Source organism: Carassius auratus, chromosome 34, assembly GCF_003368295.1.
Source record: "Carassius auratus strain Wakin chromosome 34, ASM336829v1, whole genome shotgun sequence".
Lineage (NCBI taxonomy): Eukaryota > Metazoa > Chordata > Actinopteri > Cypriniformes > Cyprinidae > Carassius > Carassius auratus.
In genome coordinates this window covers 11,915,577-11,929,723 of record NC_039276.1, presented here as the reverse complement: position 1 = coordinate 11,929,723, position 14,147 = coordinate 11,915,577, and the positions used below count along the sequence as shown (strand labels likewise).

The 14,147-nt window shown below is 35.4% G+C and overlaps 1 protein-coding gene across 1 annotated transcript in view; it reads right to left on the bottom strand.

The window, feature by feature from the left end:
• Window positions 1-4,165: 4,165 nt before the first annotated feature.
• Window positions 4,166-14,147, bottom strand: part of LOC113053752 (heparan-sulfate 6-O-sulfotransferase 3-B-like) — a 45,065-nt gene continuing 35,083 nt past the window's right edge. Inside the window, exon 2 of the mRNA XM_026219024.1 lies at window positions 4,166-5,042. Within this exon, the coding sequence (XP_026074809.1) occupies window positions 4,328-5,042 (715 nt within the window). The 3' untranslated portion in view covers window positions 4,166-4,327. The remainder of the gene's footprint in view (window positions 5,043-14,147) is intronic.

The following is a 14,147-nucleotide window of genomic DNA, read 5'->3' as shown; positions in this document are numbered from 1 at the left end:
CTATGTCTTTACCTTATGTTGTAAAATGAAATGTGAATTTTAACACTGACTTTACCCATAAAACAAAAATGACATATAAATATTAGAAATGCGAGCCTGATTAGCCAACTGACAGCTCTGTTGTCTTCCATGTGCATATGGTGATGGTTAAAAAAACTTGCACAGAAACAACAGTGGCAAAGTTCATCTGTTAATATTGCAGGTTAATTATTGACATTGTTGTAGGCATAACAACAATAACAATCACAAAAAAACAAAGTTTGGTGCCTTTTTTACTCCGATTTTTCCTCCTCACACGTGAGTAACAAAGACATTAAAAACTTTTAATGAAAAGGCTATTTCAAGTGTTCTTAAAATTTGATTCCTAATGACCTTTCTCTAGCAGGTCACTCCAACTTTTTTGTAAAGGTGCACCAAGTAATGTTTTTCAGTTTTGAGTTTTTCAGTTACCAGCTCTATTTTAAAAATACCACAAAATCACCTGTGTATTTGTCACCATGATTAACTTAGGGATAACTAAAGGGATAGCTCACCCAAAAAAAAATTATATTTATCTGCTTACCTCCAGGGCATCCAAATGTAGGTGACTTTGTTTCTTCAGTAGAACACTCAATAACACAAACCGTTGCAGTCTGTCTTATTAAGTCTTATAAAGTCTTATAAAGGAGGTGAATAGGAAGTGGGGACCACTATTGTACAGAATAAAACTGATTTTTCTGGCATCTTCATCTTATTTTAAACATGCCAGAAGCGCAATTTGTTTAGGTCTATAACTTTTTAAGGTAAATACTCCAATAGACTGTAAAGCTATTTAAATACAATTATTCAGTTATTTGTTCACATGTTATGAGCAATCAATGCAGAATGCATTCTTTACACAACCCTGTGTAAAGAATAGGGAACATTAAAAACATCGGTGGAGTTTCTCCGCCCTCTAGTGGTTGAGTCACAAAAACTTAATGCTTCACCCCCTGGTTCAATATAATTAAAATATTTAGAGAAATACATCATATTTGAGCATCACTTTAAGACTACATTTTAAGTGTATTTATCAAACAAGACAAAACAGCAAAAATTACATACTTATTAACATCTGCATTTCCCATAAGGGGTTGTTTTTAATATCATATTGCACTTTAGTGAACAAAGCAATTAAAACACATTGCAACACTTTTATTCATTTCAGATCACTCACATACACACAGAGAGAGAGATACTCACAAACTTGCATTGGTACATAATCTCAGGTCTTCTGGCCTCACACAATAAAGGCTCAGATGTGACCCTGGACCCTGGTCTTAAGCTGCTTGGGAATATTTTTAGCAATAGCCAAAAAAACACTGTATGGGTAAAAAATTATAGATTTTTGTTTTATGACAAAAATCATTAGGATATTAGGTAAATCATGTTCCATGAAGATATTTTGTAAATTTATCTTCCGTAAATATATAAAAACGTAATTTTTGATTAGTAATATGCATTGCTAAGAACTTAATTTGGAAATCATCAGAGGCGATTTTCTCAGTATGTGGATTTTTTTTTTTTTTTTTTTTTTTTGCACCCTCAGATTCCAGATTTTCAAATAGTTGTATCTCAGCCAAATATTGCCTAATACGCATAGATCAACGGAAAGCTTATTTATTCAGCTTTCAGATAATGTATAAATATCAATTTCGAAAAATTGTCACTTAAGACTGGTTTTATGGCCCAGGGTCACAAATAATAATTACAATAATAAAACACACACACACACACACACAAATAGCAGCACATATTCAAGTTAACAACATATGGAACAACATATACAAACAAAACAAAACCGTAAACTTCAATAGTCATTTTTGGTCTAAAATCATAAATTTCTTTAGCATTCCCATGTTCTCCATAACCATGATGAGCAATACCGATTTTTTATTTATTTTAGGGATAAATGATAACCCATGATCCTAAATTTAGTTTGGATGTGATTGATATGAGCAGTGTTTATATGTGTTATTCATTTGCCTAAGAATACGAGAATCAAGTTTTTAATAGGTGCCACAAAGCACAGACCAGAAAAGGCTTTCTTTTAACCTGCCAGTGATTTAAGGATGTAAAAAAAAATCCACAAGCACTTACCTTTGACCTGGAAGTTCTAGCTTCAGAAAAATTCTCCCAGACAGTAAAAGTTTTAGTGAGGACTACAGAAATATGTGAAACAGCAATGTGGATGAAACAAATACTCACCCATTCATTCAGTCTTCCTGAAACAAACACACTTCTCTCTTGCTGCATAGTGCAGTTCATACAGGATTCATCCTGTGTACAAATATTCCTGTAGTATTTTTCATGCTCCATTCCAGGTCAAATGTGAACTATTGATACAGGCAACTGACCTATTGTTAACTGTGTACAATCTTTTTTCTTTTCTTCTCTTTTTTTTTTTTTTTTTTTCTTTTGCTTTTTTGTTCTTGTGAATTTTCTTTCACCTTTAGGCGGCATACAAGCTTCAATTGTTTTCACATTCCAGCTGTGCTATTTTTAACTTTTTTTTTTTTGCATTCCTTATTTGCATCATCTCTCAAGTCAGGAGCATTGTTTTAAGTGAAAAATTAAAGTGTTCCATTTATTACACAATCTCAGTTTTGAAACCATTCAGTAAATGTCCACTTAATTCCACATAATTACTAAGTTATGGCTTTGTGAGCTGGATGTGTCATTTTTTTTTTTCTTTCATACATTTAGCATTTTTAAATCATGACGAACACTGTTTTTTTATAATAACAATAAAAAAATTAAATGTTCTTCTTGTGCAAGTACAATAAATCAAACTCGACAAAAAATAAAAATAATTTTAAATATCTTTTAGTGCTAGCAGTAGTAACTGTAACATTTCTCTGCTACTACTGTATGTCACAGAAGAGGCTCTTGTTGTGCCGGCGTCTGCTAGCCCTGAATCTTACAACATATCATTGAGAAACTACTACTACTACAGATTGTAGAGATTCTCAGTACAGACCGTCTCAATGCTCTAAGTTTGCTTCTTTTAAAGACAGAGAGAGCTCTGATAGAGTGTCTACTGAGATCTTTACTGGCCACAGGCCTGAGTATAAAAAGAAATGTCAGAATTTTATTCCATTCACTGTCTGTTTCTGAATGCAAGAACACATCTTGAGTGTACACCCTTTAAAGGGTTAGTTCACCTGAGAATGAAAATTTGTCCATCTTCTTCTCACCCTCGAAGCATCCTCGGAGCCGTTTGAGGGACATTTTATTACAGATGCATGCACTTTATTTCACGTCTTCTGAACTGTTGACAACAAACACCCACTTACCCCCATTGAAAGGCTTGGAAGAGCAAGGACAATATTTAATATAACTTTGATTGAATTATTCTGAAAGAGGAAAGTTGCATACACCTAGGATGCTTCGAGGGTGAGTAGACAATGGATGAATTTTCATTCTCGGTTGAAATAACCCTTTAACATTGAAAGTGCTGTACCTTTATATATCTCTGTGGTGTAGGGTTTGTTGTTCCTTCACAAAGATGTTGGAGGTTGCATGGCAATTGAACACAGATCCTCCTTTTTCAGCAATTGATTTGCAGTCTATATCTACATCATAGTCTCAATTTCATTGCAAAGGAATCAGAAGAAATCTTGAATAAACAACACTGCAAAAAAACAAAACAAAAATATAAATAATAATAATAATAAATGTCCTTAATCAGTGTTTTTTTTTTTCATGTTTTACAGTAAAACCATTTAAACCATTGAAACAATTCAGAAAAAGAAAAATCTGAGAGCTAAATAAGAACTTGTATGTATAAATGCTAAAAGTTGCTGCATGTGACTGGCTTTGTACTTGTACCATGCACAATGATAAAATACAAAGTTTAATATGTTTTGTTCAAAATAAAAATATTAACACTCCTCAGAGAATATTTACCATAGGCAAGCTTAAAGCTTTCTTTCAAAACCATAAAAAAGTACTGACCCCAAACTTTTTAACAGTATTTTATATTCAAATATTTTGTTTGTTTGTTTTTTAAGCGTACCATTAGATATAGGACTGTTTTTTTTTTTTTTTTTTTTTTTTGCTTTTCAGGTAATTTTATTTATGTATTTATTTTCCCAAAAAAATAAGTAAAAAATACTGCTCAGGGCAATGTTTTTTTTTTGCAGTGGAACAGGCCCCATGATAAAAGAAACTTATTGGAGTTTCTTATTATTTTAACTTATTAAACTTATTATTATAGTGCTAAACTAAAAGAAAGAACTTAAGACCTTCTCTTCCTCTGGTGAGCTATTATATTTCACTGTATCCTAGTGCATGTTTCCAAGAGGAATCACCAGTGGACCACTTGGCTGGAATAGTCCTCAGTTGTGGTGACCTGAGACTGGTTTCCCACACTGGACTGTCTGCTCTGGTTGACTCGGTGCTCCCTGAGCCAGCGTCTCTCTTCACGCCTCTTCAATCTCTCCTCCTGCCGCTCACGCTGACGAATAAACTGGTATCTCTGCAGGAAAAGCTCCTTGGCAAAATCATACAACTGCATATCCAGGAAATTCAGTTGCTCAATGCGTCTGCGCATGTCGTCATGCAGCTCCACATTTGCGGCACGCGTGCTGTTGATCTGCATGAAGGCGGAAATGAACTGCAGACGGAAAGTGCGCTCGAACAGGTACTGTGTCTTGCGCTGGAACTCTGTCAGGCCGTAGAAGGCCATGTTCTTCAAGTTACTCATGGCACTGGCCAGGAGAATGGGGTTGCGTTCGCTCTCGTTCATGGTGGAGAGGTTGTAGCAGCCCACCAGGCTGAGATCGGCCAGCATGCGCACCTGCCGGTTGTTGGCCAGGTTTGAAGGGCAGTCCGTGAACTCGTGCAGGGAGACCCCTGACCAGTCATCTCCGTTATAACAGGTGGGCAGCTCATCCTGTGTGGGCGAGCGGCCGTCACACATGTGAAGGGAAGTCTTCCAGGTGGCACCACGCTGCACGTGCTTCCATTCACTCAGGTAACGTGACACAGGATCTCGCAGCATGGTGATATAGTAGAAGTTCCTGAAATGATAATCACAAAGGTACTTCAAATTATCTTTTTACTTTCTCTCTAGCTACATAGTTTGTGTTTCACACTGTAGAACAAAACATGAAAGTTTCTTCAAGTAATGTTAACCACAAGCCTTAGTTTACTCATAAAACTGTTTTATGAGTAGAGATTGTGAGCAATAATCTGAAGAATGCAGGTAAACATGGTCAAATGTGTCTTCTAAATGAGTAACTGTTAAGCAAAAACGAACTTTCCTAATACATTGCTAAAATACAATTTATCAAGCATATAAAATCATATCGTTGTGGTGTTCAAAGTCCTTATATAGCACCTTATTTGTATTTAAATAGTAATTAACATTATAGAACCAAATGTGAGTAAAACATGGTAAAATTAGTTTGCTAAATGACTAAACGTGAATTATTTTTTTGCAAATGTTTCTAATCTACAATTTGTCAAGCATGTACACTCACCTCTGTGTGATGTCTAAAGTCATTATATAGCATCTTGTAAGCAAATTAATTGACAATTCATGTTATATAGCAAAACATTAAAGTGTCAGTAACACAGGTCACAGTATCACAGGTCTTAATTGAATCGTGAGCAAAAATATGCAGAATGGTGTTTACTAAATGATCAAATGCAACAAAAACACTAACACTGCTCAACTACAATTTGTCAAGCATGTAAACTCACATCCTTGTGGTGTTTTAAGTCATTGAATAGCAACTTGTTAGCAATTATGTTGTAGAACTAAAACAAAAGAATCAAGTAATGTCAACCACAGACCTTATTTTACTCATAACTGTAAACCAGAATAGTGTCAACATAAAAAAAAAACCCTTCTCTAAAAACCCACAGGAAATCCTAGAGGGAAACGCACGTCCTGATTTTGCCAAGTCCGATGTGTTCCTAGGTCAACATATTTTGTTGACCCTGGAACAACATTTTACTCCAAAAATATATTCTTAACCATATCCCTACACCTAAACCTAACCTTAACCATGAGTAATCCCTAAAATCAGAGGAAATGATAGATGAATGTCACTGATGTACAAGCACCAAACACTGATTTTAAGCATAAACTTCACAAAATCTATAAACTGGTTCTTCAAATCTGATTGGTTAATCACAATGTTGTTCCAGGGTCAACAACGATGTTGTCCCAGGAACATGTCTCACTTGGTAAAATCAGGTTAGGCGAGGGAAACCATGGAGAATTAGCCTTTCTGGTAAGTGAATTAGAATAATGACTGAACAGCTCTGTTCTGCAATGCTTCATGTTATTCTTTCTCATAAAAATCTGTGATAACCCTGATAAACCTATCAACCTGTCATCTAACCTCAACATTTCAGTCATACAGTGTAATCCACTAGCACTTTCAGCACAGAGGAGCTGCAAAACAGAATATATTCTTTTTACACACGACTGCATCTCTCACAGAGAGAGACCATCTTCTCAGTCCTTGTTAGCTGGAGGACAGCCACAGAAGGGCATGTTTCAATTAATCCGTCCTTAGCATTGCAGCATGGAGGATAAATAGTGACATACTGAAAAAAATTACTTAAAACGCAAAAGCAAAAACAGTGTATCTTTTTAGTGCGCTACTTATGCCATTTTATGAAATTAAAAAATATTTTTTTTTTTTTCAGTCAGCCTAGCAAGTTAATAACATATCCTGCTTGCATAGCATAGCACTATAAATCTATTTTTATTAGCTAAAACAGAATTTCCGGTTTCCAACCAGAGAGACCTGCACTCGACATGAGAGGGACACATTCATTCACAATACAGGTGTTTTTACCCTGCATGGCATGTGCTGGGCTTCATGTCTTTTACAGTAGGTAAGTGTATTTCCGAGTGAAACAGAATATCAAACAGGACAAAAATGGATTGTGAGAAAGGACTGAATGGTGAAAAGTGGGTGTTACAGTACGTACCAGAAGGGAGCCAATGCAAATCGAAATGAAATAAAATGATGCCTACTTTAAATCCAATAGCCCACATGGACAATTTTGTGGCATTTTGATTAAAGGTTATCACAACATTTAATTTGTAATGACTCGCTGAATGAGTCAATTAAATTTTTAGAATATAACAGGAAAATGCATTAAGAAACAATACGTAAAATTTTGTAATGGTATCTACAGTATTATCAGAAATTACAGCTGTATCTGACGCTGTTAAGAACAGTCATAGATCTACATTCACAGTCAATTAGATTGTCAACCCTTGTACATCACAACTGTTATCTTTTGCGGTTACATTTGAAAAACACGTGAGGGAACAGATGCCACCAAAGTGTTATTAGCAGCAGGCCGATGTGTTAATGAAGAGAGAGGAACCAGGCACAGTCATGGTCCGATGGAGGACTGAAGCAGGTGGCGACTACCTCTGTGCTGAGAAGAATAGTGAATGAGGCAGTTCTGATGTTCCCCAAGAGAGGACAGGCGCCTCTCACCTTCTCCGACTCCTGAAGCTTTCAAGGGCTTTGATTGTATAGCACCTCTGAAGAGTGGTCTGTAGCGGATTGAAAACTAGCACCAAGCAATAAATCATGTAACAAAAGTTTACATTACAATTAATTAACATTTGACATGAATGCACTCTGATAAAGTGAAATGTTATATAATGAAGGCATGGCCATCTATAAGTTCAATGAAATGTTTTCTTGTTAACTAAGAAAAAAGACCACTTTTAAAACCTTTTTAATCATACGTCTCACCACCTCATAAAAGCCAAGCCAATGTTGATTTCGGTTTTATTACAGACTCTCATTTTCCCTTCTTGCTTGTAAACGCTGATCTGTTTGGAGCAAAGCTTTTTTTAAGGCAGTCCCATAAAGTTAGCAAATAATAAAAAATAAAATGGCAGAGTTGCAGACCTTGGTATGCCAATAATAAGACCATATCTGACCTTTTTCTGCTTATGGGTATGACATACTTGGGCAAATTGGTGTATGAATGCATTTTTTTTTAAAACAAACAAACATCCTTACCACTCTTAACTATTAATCATTATCATACACTTATCAAAGTGTATTATGGATAAAGTAAACATGGTTTAATAACATTTGGTTATTTTGTAATAAAAAAGTTTACAGTGTAGCTTTAATACTACAGTAGTTTATGCCATTCAGTCCATGATTTGCAGGATTTAGCACAGTTTTATTTTAATACTATTATAGTATTTGTTCATTAATACTATTTGAATGAGCTGTTATTTTCAGAGCTATATGTCAGTATCTAATTCAGTAATTTTAAAAGGTTAAACCTGATTAAATCAATTTTAAAAATCTATTTTGACTTCATCTGAGTTTTGAAAAATATGTATTTTCTAAGACACTCCTTCTGTCCCATTCTGTCCTCATTTGTAGTAGTCTTTAATCTGAGAAAGTATTCTAAAATATTTATACAGTACTTCAAAATATCTAAGTGGGAATAAATGAAACTACGAAGACTCCGCTGAGGAAGTATATATAGAAAAGTGATGCTCATATTTGTAACTGTGTCAGTGGAAAATCAGTAGCTAGCATTACATGACGATGATGTTGTGTGGGAGGGGAGACGTATCAAGGTTTAACACACACACACGCACACACGTGTATAGAGAGGGGTGTCAGGCTGTAGGGTGTGATTAGAGCCCTGCATGCAGCAGCTGTATCCGGCTCGTCTTTCAGAGTGGGTGGAGTGCAGACACTCTCTCATTAGCCTGTCCCAGGGACACAAATCACATGCAGGAAGTGGTGTCAGAACAAGCCGACTGCAAAAGGGTCATGGTGAGCGCCATCAGTGTCAAAGTATATTAGCCTCAAACGGCTCCAGCTCATCCCTTACCTCAGCCAAGAAAAACCCAGGTGCAATTGTGGTGAGCTGTGCTCATTTCTCTCTGCTCGATGATACTTATTTGAGTCATAGCCCACAACTGTTCCACGAAGCACACATTTCTGCCCACAAAGTGTTACTGAATAACTGGGAAATGTCTTAGAATATACTGTCTGCCTCTCTTGGCTTACAGTAACAGGAACAAATGAATTCAGGGGTTTCCAAACTTTTTAATGCCAATGAGCTCCAAATATGATGGTCACTTACAAAAGGCTCTCTTCCAATAAACATAAAGACAGATATTTACTTCGCAGAAAAAAAAATTAGATTATAGTAGCACTTATGATGTCATTGTATTACAGTTAAAATATTAAAAGTAAAAGTTTATGCATATATATATATTTCTTAATCATTCTATTGCTGATTTGCTGATCAAATAACATTTCTTATCATCAATGAAATAGGGTTGTGCATTTTTTGATAGTTAGAAAGATCAAAAGAACAGCATTTATTTGAAACAGAAAACTACTTTCGCATTTGAACTGTTTAATGTATCCTTGCTGAATAAAAGTATTATTTAAATGAATTTATTTTTTAACCAGTAGCATATGTAAATGTAAAAATATGAAAACATCTTTTCTGGAAAAAAAAAACTTAATTAGTGTGAGGTTGTTCTGTTTCGACTGAACTACTACTTTAAGGAAAGTTTGCAGCAAACAAGCAAAAATAACTCCAGTGTTCATCTAAAGTAGACCAAGGCAAATGTGTTTAGAGATTACTTGAGGTTTACCAAATTTCTGAAATCCGAAGCCCAGTGAAGCTCTTCAAACCCAGGGAGAGCGATCGTGGAGTGGAACAATGTGTCTCAATAACACTCAGCTGTCAACGACTAGAGGCAATACGCCAAACACAGCTCAGCATGGCAGATTTCACAGAGTGCAGTAACTACAGGAAGCGTGAAAACAGGTGAAACCAGAGAAATTAAATGTCACAGCGCATTAATAAGTGATTCTTGGACTCCTCTGAGGATCTGCTAATACTAGGCACATTATTTTTAAATCAAAGTTGATCCTTGTGTAATGTGGAAATAAAAAATCACGTTAAATATCCCAGTTGTCTCTATAAAGTTCTTAGATGAAAGGAAATTCACCCAAAATGGAAATCTGTTTAAAATGTATTCATTTTCAGGTCATCCAAGATGCAGATGAGTTTGAGATTTTGAGAAATTTAGCAAAACATTTGCTCACTAATGGATCCTCTGCAGTATCCAAACAGCTGATGAATACATCAAACACACAGCTTTTTGCTTTAGAGATGTTCCATGATGGACTGGAGTCGTGTGGATTACTTGTGGATAATTGTGATGTTTAATCAGCTGTTTTGTCTCTCATTCTGACAGCACCCATTCACTGCATAAAATCTATTAGTGAGCAAGTGGTGTATTGATAAATTTCTTTTTTTTTTGGGGGGGGGGGGGGGTTGAACTATTCCTGGAGCATTTGACTTGCATCTTCTGCTTTGTTATGTATGTTCACGTATCGTAATTAACAGATAACTCCATTAAATTTCATGAGTTAAGAAAGACCAACCTCTGAGCCAAATTCTTCTATTCTGCTACTCAACTACTTTCAGTAAGGCACAGCACCAAACAGGAACATAAAGGCACTTTCAAATAGCATCATGTTAACTGAAACAGTCCAGACAGAGCTCTCCATTCTCTAGCTACTGCATGTCAGTTTCTGACCCGTGGGTTGTAATACCCTGTAATTTGCTACAATGGCACAATAGCACTCTTCTATTGTCTGTTCAATTACATGCTACCAATGAGATTAATACATGTAACCAAACTATATGCTTGCTACTAATAGAAGGTTTAACTCTCTCTTTTGACTTGCCGAAGGCTTACTAGTAAGAAAAGATCTTGAAAAATCCCAGAATATTTTGTCTATTGCTTGAAGTGTTGTGACTGTTTAAGTGGCCTTCTGTGGAGAAATCAGCTAAAAATAGAAGAAAAAAAAAACGATTTGCTGTAAAACTCCTTATAAGAGCCATTTTGTAGCTTCTTACTTTTTGTAGCTGTTATGGCTCTTTTATTCATCTCCACAGTATCTTTTTTTTCTGCAGTAAAATCTTCTCACCAACTCATATGTGTCTTTTCATATCTCACACCTTGCTGTATCAGATGCTGTGAAGTTCACACATTCACACTCACACACACATATGAACATCAGCAGAACACAAAATCACACACACAAACTCCTGTAGGGCCTACAGTATATACTATTGGGAGGCTTTAAAGACATCCCACCAAAGATCTGGCCATTTTCACTTTGAAAATTAATGCGCACACAAGGTGGTAATACAGCCACAGCTAGCAGACAAGCCATTACACCTTGGGTGTGAATTTAAATATTTTGTATAAACATATGCAGTTTTAAATGCCACACTCAGACATTAGAGTATAACATGCAGTGTAGGGGGTAACACATTACAAGTAACTTGAGTTATGTAATCAGATTACATTTTCAAGTAACTAGTAAAGTAACACATTACTTTTTATTTTACAAGAAAATATCTGAGTTACTTTTTCAAAAAAGTAACGCTAGTTACTTTGTGTTCCCATTTATTGAATGACAAGTCTCCTGTCCCCATATTGGGAGAAATTGGAAGTACAGCGGTGTTGTGTGTGCTGTGTGAACATGATATCACTGTAGTTCTAGAAAAAATGTGAATGTGCCTTAATTCATCCCACTCGCACAAAAAAAAAAGAATTTGTATTTATCATAATTAATTAAAACAGTGAAATGCAAACTCAGAATAGGACACACACCTGTAATAATTACATGTTAAATAACACAAATGTATCTAATCCCATTTTATTAACGAGTGTATTTGCTACTGACCTTTGATGATCCAGCTCAACCATACTTAAATGCAAAAATGACTTTAAATAAACTAACAATTGTGTTTCATTGTTTTTTGTTTGTTTGTTTGTTTGTTTTTTATTGCTGAAGAGTGCTGAAGCTTCTTCTACTGTATTCTACTGTTCAGACATGAATTTACTTTTCCTTCAGCCTGAGGTTTATTCATTAGGGGAAGTCGTGGCCTAGTGGTTAGAGAGATTGACTTCTAACCCTAGGGCTGTGGGTTTGAATCTTGGGCTGGCAATACCATAACTTAGGAGCCCTTGAGCAAGACACCAAACCCCAAACTGCTACCCAAGCGCCACAGCATAAATGGCTGCCCACCGTTCAGTGTGTGTGTTCACTGCTGTGTGTGTGTGCACTTTGGATAGGTTAAAAGCAGAGCACAAATTCTGAGTATGGGTCACCATACTTGGCTGAATGTCACGGCACTTTTCACTTTACCATGATATAAACTTGTATACATTCACTTGTTGAACTTTTCCCAAACTTTACTGCCAGACTAAAATATGTCGAGTGCAACATTTTGAAATATGATTTCTATGAACTGAAATACGACCTTTCATTGCATCTAAATGTTGTAGGACTCGCCTTCATTTTAGTTTAAATTGTCAGGTGATTTATTAAAGGGCATACTGACCCGCAAAATGCAATTTTTGTTTAGTTCATAATTTTTAACACTGCATTTTTAACTTAAAAGTAATGTAATTTAATTGACAAAATAAACTGTAATCAAATTACATGAATTTAAAATGTAACGCATTATTTTACTGCTACCAGGAAAATAAATTAGATTACAGTAACACGTTTCTGTGTAACACGTTAAACCCAACTCTGAAAGTAACTAAGTAACATAATTAGTTACTTTTTCAGGGAGTAACGCAATATTGTAATGCATTACTTTTTAAAGTAACTTTCCCCAACTCTGATAACATGTATTATCAGCTCTCTCTCCACCTTCAATACGACGACTTAGGTGCCCTTGAGCAAGGCATCGAACCCCCAACTGCTCCCTGGGCGCCGCAGCATAAATGGCTGCCCACTGCTCCGGGTGTGTGCTCACAGTGTGTGTGTGTGTGTTCACTGCTCTGTGTGTGTGCATTTCGGATGGGTTAAATGCAGAGCACAAATTCTGAGTATGGGTCACAATACTTGGCTGAATGTCACTTCACTTCACTTCACTTCATGTATAACTTTATTAGTTTGGAAACTGTTAGAAATGTTAGTATAGTATTAAAAAAAACTCTAAATTGTATGGTACTGTATAACCTTTGACTTTACATCTATTAATTATATTAATTTGTCAGATGCTAAAGCTTCCCCACTAATCAAAATCTTGACCTTGGTAATGGTAATTTTGTTGTATCCGAAGTACATTTTGTAAAAAATAAAATAAAATAAAAAACATATATATATATATATATATATATATATATATATATATATATATATATATATATATATATATATATATATATATATTATTATTATTTTATTTTATAAAGTATAATATGTAGTATAATATATATATATATATATATATATATATATATATATATATATATATATATATATATATATATATATATATATTATACTAAATACATTTCCAGCTTGAAAAATACATATTTAAAACATATATTCACAATATGAAAGTATTCACAAAATATTCATTCAAACCCTCAAAACACAGATAGCCCAAAGATTTTTAAGCCCATTTTCTATGGACAAAGGCAACTGACACATGCGGAGCAATTCAGACTTCACTTAAGATTTTGGGTTAGGGTGACGTGTCTCTTCAGTCGCCCAGGGAAGCTGATGTATTTACAGTGCACAGTGACAGCATTATGATTGAGGCTGAGAATGCACTCAGCACCTCTATTGACTTCTGCCCTTTCCTCATTCAGTTTTCTTCCTGTGTCTCGCAGCCATCAGTTCTCCCGCGAAACCTCAGACCTTTCCTCTGAAGGTTGCTTGATTAATCACGCCTCTGATTTGGTTGTATTTCACTCAAATCTGAACTCCCTTCTCTGCTTTTTATCTCTCTTCCTCTGTTCGGCAACCGTCTATCACATATTTCGTCACTGTCCCCGTGTCCTATTCTTTTGCCTTAATTATTGGTATCAGATATGACATTTTGTCTCAGCACAGGGATATTCTCTGTGAAATTATATTGGACCAACATCATAGTGGGAGATAAACCTGTGGATAAGGAGGATCTTTCAGTGCTGTGAGAAGAGGAGAAGAACAGAGGCTAATAACAGAAGTTAAACTAAAAGTGATTTGCAATAGGAAAAAAATTTAGCTCAGATTTTTATCAGTAATTAAAGTGTTGCATATGAAGACAAAGTAGCTAGAAAATAAATG